At 43.8% G+C, this 5,798-nt stretch overlaps 1 protein-coding gene across 1 annotated transcript in view; it reads left to right on the plus strand.

Annotated features, from left to right (window-relative positions):
- LOC106811296 (zinc finger MYM-type protein 1-like) overlaps positions 1-3,857 on the plus strand; it is a 9,455-nt gene extending 5,598 nt beyond the window's left edge. The window contains exons 3-4 of the mRNA XM_014814867.1: positions 1,471-1,604; positions 1,907-3,857. Of these exons, the coding sequence (XP_014670353.1) occupies positions 1,471-1,604; positions 1,907-3,857 (2,085 nt within the window). The remainder of the gene's footprint in view (positions 1-1,470; positions 1,605-1,906) is intronic.
- Positions 3,858-5,798: the final 1,941 nt, after the last annotated feature.

A 5,798-nucleotide genomic window follows, 5' to 3' on the forward strand; every position in this document is an offset into this window, starting at 1 on the left:
GGATGGTATCAGGAACCTTCTCAAAAGAATGTTCGTTGGGATCGTTATGAAAGTTGCCACGAGATGGCGCGTACGTTTAATATTAAAGATGGAAGCTCCCATCGTACTTAGTAGCAACAACTATTTGCAAGACAGAATAGGTAAGCACTCATCCATTTACCTACGCAAGCCTACAGGCTGAAATAGAGAGCTGCCACATGTAACTAATTAACGCAGGCAAACACTACACAGTACTATAACCACCACATGCACAGGCAGTGGCCACTGGCAGTGGCATAAGTTGCATGTAACACACTTACAGTACAGAATGCCATAGAAATTATACGATTTAAGGAGCATAAACCTTCTTCAACCAAATTTAGCTTTTGAAATTTTACTGTGACATTGTAGCCTTATACATCCAAGCATGTATAGATTCTACTAGCAAACCCGGCAGTCAAATTCTTTCTAACAGTAAACAAATCCATGTTTAACCCTCCTCTTGAGGGTCAAAAGGTTATCAGACACTTACTCTTCGCATGTCAGCGGAAAGTACATTTCATGGTCTTTTAAAGCCATAAAAATGGTAGGTCACCGCTGAAACAAAAAAGTTTTGCAATTGCTCCGTCAGACCATGTCCTCAGAAGAATATGACAGAATATTTCATGGACAGCTATTGCAGGGGCAAGAGAAACAAGGACTTCGCCTCGGGAACAAACTGAGAGCTTCACACATACAATGGCACAGGCAAAAAAATGAAAGTTAATCTAGCGGCCAAGACAATTAGCTCAAGCGTTGCAGACGCAATCGAGTTTTGTGCGAAAGACTTGAAGCTTTATCGATCAACTTTTCGATTGAATGAAAATTGAAAAGATTGAAGCACCTCTGAAAAAGGAAAATGAATCTGAATGGCGGGACTTCTTACAACAAACATACACCTACTTGTCTCGACTAACACACAGCAATGGGGAGCCAATGCATTGATCACGGAAGAAGACGCCTTTCATTGGGTTCATGGTTGGCATTCGTAGTATGCAAGGACTGTTTGACTCGCTCGTGAAATCTGAAGCTCCTAAATTGAAGTATCTCCTGACTTACAAGCTGTCTCAAGACCATATAGAGCTCTTCTTTTGTGCGGTCAGATCTGCTAATGGAAGCAACAACTAGAAACGAGCAGTTGTCGCCAACTACATGTATCCCCCGTGATCTAGTATCAATGGAATATCTCTGTAAGGACGTAGAAGGCAGGTAAAGTTAAATAAGTCACAAAGACAAAGGTTTGTTAGACAACTGGTCTGCCTCAGATGTGCGAGTATATGGAATCTGGTTACCCTAGGAGGCCGAAGAGGAAATGTAAGTCGACGTCAAGGTCAAACTAAGGTCAAGGGGAGTGGTGGTTTTGGTATGCGACAGACCTTCTCCCCAAGACAACGGCCCCCAGTGTATTAAGTTTGTATTGTTATGTTTAACCTCATTTTTCTTATTTTTCAGAAATGTGAAATGGATATCAGGAGGTTCTTAAAAAAACGTAAGTCTGATGACTCTGACAACAATCAAGACACCCCGGGTACATCAGAGATGCATGCTGATCCAGCAGAGCAGCGCAGAGGAGGACATGACGAGCAGTTACTCACAGCAATCAATCAGATGCCACCCCAAACACCACTTGCAAAAGTGGCCAATGACTTGCCTCATCATCTGGACATTGGATCATATGTCAAAACCACAGAACATTTTACCAATGATCGAAGATATGACCTCCTGATGAACACATACGTCCCACCAACTGATTACAGCTATCAGAACGATTCACAGGCCTCCCGCTGTTTCCACCACACGTGGATAAACCAATATTCTCCATGTCTGGCCTACTCAAGTCACTTGAAACGTGCTCTGTGCAAATACGGTGTGCTGTTTCCTCAACCAGTGCACCGAGGTCTAATGGGTGCGTTCATCGTCCTTTTGTTCAACGACTTCGCATTCAACTTGACTTCAAAAACAAAGACATCAATGAGTGCGCGAGGAAGCACATGTTTTCCTTCAGGCACAAAGGCGCACTGCAAGATGCCAACAATTTCCTCACCACCGTGCAAAGGCCAGAGTTGACCATCGTGAGCCAGATGGACCGAGCAGTCAACAAAGCAGTCACTCAAAACCGAGAGAAACTGTTCCGTATCCTATCCAGCATTCTGTTCTGTTGCTGCCGTGACATTGCATTGAGGGGAAAGGAGAGTATATCGGGGAACCTCTGTGACCTACTGCGATTCAGGATAGAAGCAGGGGACACGGGCCTGAAGGATCACATGGAGGGCACAAGCAAAAATGCGAGATACACATCAGTTCGTGTACAGAACGAGCTGGTAGTTCTCTCCGAAGAAGTAGTTAGAGACAATATTGTGAAAGCTGTAAATGAATCAAATGGATTCTCTATCATTGCAGACGAAACTGCTGACATATCAGGCACCGAGCAACTGTCCATTGAGTACGATTTGTTGAGCTGCAGGAACAACAGAATGACTCAGCCACCATACATGAGGAATTCCTTGGATTCATTCCACTGGAGAGGATGGCCGCTCCAACAATTGCAGATACTATCATCGACCAAGCAAAAAAATTTGGTCTTAACCTCGACAAGCTCCATGGCCAAGGCTACGATGGACGGATGCTCAACCATGGCAGGAAAAGACAATGGTGTACAGGACCGTATCAGGAACACCTATCACAAAGCTGTTTTCGTGCACTGCTCTTCACATCGATTGAATTTGGTGGTTAATGATCTTAATTCTGTCGCAGATGTGAGGAATACGACTGGAACTGTGAAATCTATCATTAAATTCTTCCGTGACAGTCCCAAGCGCAGGAGACTGGTTCCAAATATACCTTTGTTGTGTGAAACCAGATGGAGCGCAAAGTACAAAAGCATCCGCATCTTTTCAGAGAGCTTTTGTGATATCTATGCACAACTGGAGCAACTTGAGGCAAACCAGCATGAGTCACAGAGTACGCGTCAGACGGCGAATCAGCTGAGGTGTGCAGCAGGAACCACAGTGTTCTTCATCTGTCTGACGATCATTGTGAAGTACTCAGCGATGCTGGAGCCAGTGACCCAACAGCTACAGGCAGTCAACATGGACATGATTGGAGTCCGAGATCACATCGACCTGTTGATGAAGGCTTTCCGAGCTCACTGGGATGGTGCAGACCGTGTGTTCTCAGAAGATATCATTCGTGAGGTAAAAACCATGGCAGAAGAACTGGGCATAGACTTGACTATGCCTCGGCGATGCGCACGCCAGGTCCACCGGCCGAATCTAGGAGGCTCCATTGAGGAGTACTGTCGCCGCACCATCTATGTCCCGTACATGGATTCCTTGATACAGTCTCTGGAAAGTCGCTTTGGTGAAAGTAACACGCCATATTTTCACATTTTCGCACTACATCCGAGAGAAATGGAGCAAACAGAAAGAGGTGAATTCAAGCACATCGTTTCATCTGTCAAGGAAATGTATGGCATTGACAACCTTGTAGAAGAAGCTCTAGCGTGGTATGACGTGCAGAAGCATAAGCCACTGGATGATAACTCTCTGGGTATGATCGAGCTGGTGAAACAGACAACTCTGTTCCCTGCTGTGTGCAAGGCTATCCTCATCGCACTGACTCTGCCTGCAACATCATGTACAGTGGAAAGGTCCTTCAGCACACTGAACAGGATGAAGACCTGGTTAAGATCAACGATGAGTGATCAACGTCTGTCCGGCCTCTGCATGCTAAGTGTCCACCGCGACAAATTGAACAGCCAGAAGACTGAGCTAATAAACAGGGTCATTGACAAGTTCGGAAGATATCCCCGACGACTCCAATTCCTGCTCCGAGAGTAGTAACATGCTCTAACTGAATGAACTGTTGAGAAATGTTTATGTTATTTTATTCATTTTGTATTTTCCATGTAATTTTTTCAAATTTTTGATTTCCCCCCTTCCTTATCCCCCGTAGTTGCCCCCCCCCCTGCGGACGCCCATGGTGGGACCTGCTGAGCTAATGAGCTATGAAATAAGAACGCAACTTCTGACGTTGGAGAAGAAGTGGAAACTAGGGTGGACCAACTTACAAGCAGTGTTCTGTCTCACCGATAGATGGCGGTAGGAGTCGTGACTACGACCTTATGTTACACTGGCTTGTTGCAGCGTGACTTAGTAGGAAGCTGCCATCTTTAGTTTGGCTTTGTTGCCAATTTACGTTCATCGTACAACTAGCCCTGACAGCGCACAGTCTGTAGGTTTTGATAAATATTCGGTGCAAGTATTCAGATGAATGGCCGCAGAACACGTTTACGTGTGAATCAGAAACTGTCATCGTTAATTTAAGCAGATTTACATTGACGCGTTGTGGTGGGTCTCACCAAAATGTAACGGACACTTGTTCTGTGAGACTCGTACAGGTTCAATCATTATGCTCGTCTTCGTCGTGTTATTACAACCCACGACATTTGTAATTCTTGAATTTAGTTTCGTAAAGACTGGCGGAGCTTGCAGTTAATGTGTATAACAGTGCTAGTACGTGCCAAACTACATTTTACTGGTTATTTAGCATACCGGGGTGTGTTCTGTTTAATGTTTTAAATATTTTCCAAGCTCACTACTGTTTTTTGATAACTGAGGCAGGCATTGCATATTGATGATTATGAGACTGTAATCACGGAGTAGTAGCGAATGTATACTTACCACTCCTCATTTTTGTGTTACAGTTTACCGCATTTACGCCGAATAAACATGAGTTACCTGACAAGTGGCCATGGAGGTGTTAGGTTATGCTGTTGTGAGATTCTGCGCGGTGTTTTTAGAGCCCTGCGGGAGTAGTCACAGTACAAGCAGTGAGATAGGGATGAAAAAGACAAATGTGACCCGCTCCAGCATAATACGGACTAAGTTGCAAGTCATTGTTTTGAGTAATGAGCACGCACACATGACAATGCTGAAAATGGTCTACCTGGACAAAAATAAGATTTTTACAAAAATAAGTTCCTAAGGGCATTATGTTCAGATATCTCTAGATTATTATGGTTATTTTTAATTTAAAAAAAAAGAAAAATATTTTTTGAAGGGTCCATGACTGCTCATCCCCGACTGTGACCCTTATCTCAAAAGCTGCATATTCCGGAATAAGTCGGTTTCCGATCTTCAAATTGCTGTAGATCGGTCAATTCTTTAGATATAGCCAAATATTATATATCATTTTAAAGGTAATTAAATGATCTATTCTGTCATGTACTGAGCTTGGTTCACAGTAATTGCCGTACAGTGTTTCTTTAACTAGTGATACGCCATCTATATACGGCCATGTAAACTAGACGTAATAAATACGTTGTACATCCGGGTGCTCTCGGACAAATGGCGGTTCTAAAATACAGAAGTGTTTTGTGTGACATCCGTCTTCTTCGTCTTCCTTCTCCCTGTATCTCGGACAGAGAACCTAATATATTCAGATACGCACATAACTAAATTTGTAGAATTTCCTACTTAATCCTGGTTTTGCTGGAGCAGGTCACAAATGTGATACGAGGCGAACTGCAACACACACCATCGAGTGCGCGTGCTTCCTCCACTTAAACCAGGGAATATTGTTCGAATAAACGTGGATGGTGATAATACTATTGATAGGTGGGAGATCTGGTATTATACGTCCAAAAGTCGAAGACAGCTTGCGCATACAGCTTCTGCATAGAGATTCTGCATTAAGCTGAAGACAGCTTCTGCATACAGCATCCGCATACAGCTTCTGCATTAAGCTGAAGACAGCTTCTGCATACAGCATCCGCATAC

This window comes from Priapulus caudatus, unplaced genomic scaffold (genome assembly GCF_000485595.1).
Source record: "Priapulus caudatus unplaced genomic scaffold, Priapulus_caudatus-5.0.1 Scaffold526, whole genome shotgun sequence".
Classification (NCBI taxonomy): domain Eukaryota; kingdom Metazoa; phylum Priapulida; class Priapulimorpha; order Priapulimorphida; family Priapulidae; genus Priapulus; species Priapulus caudatus.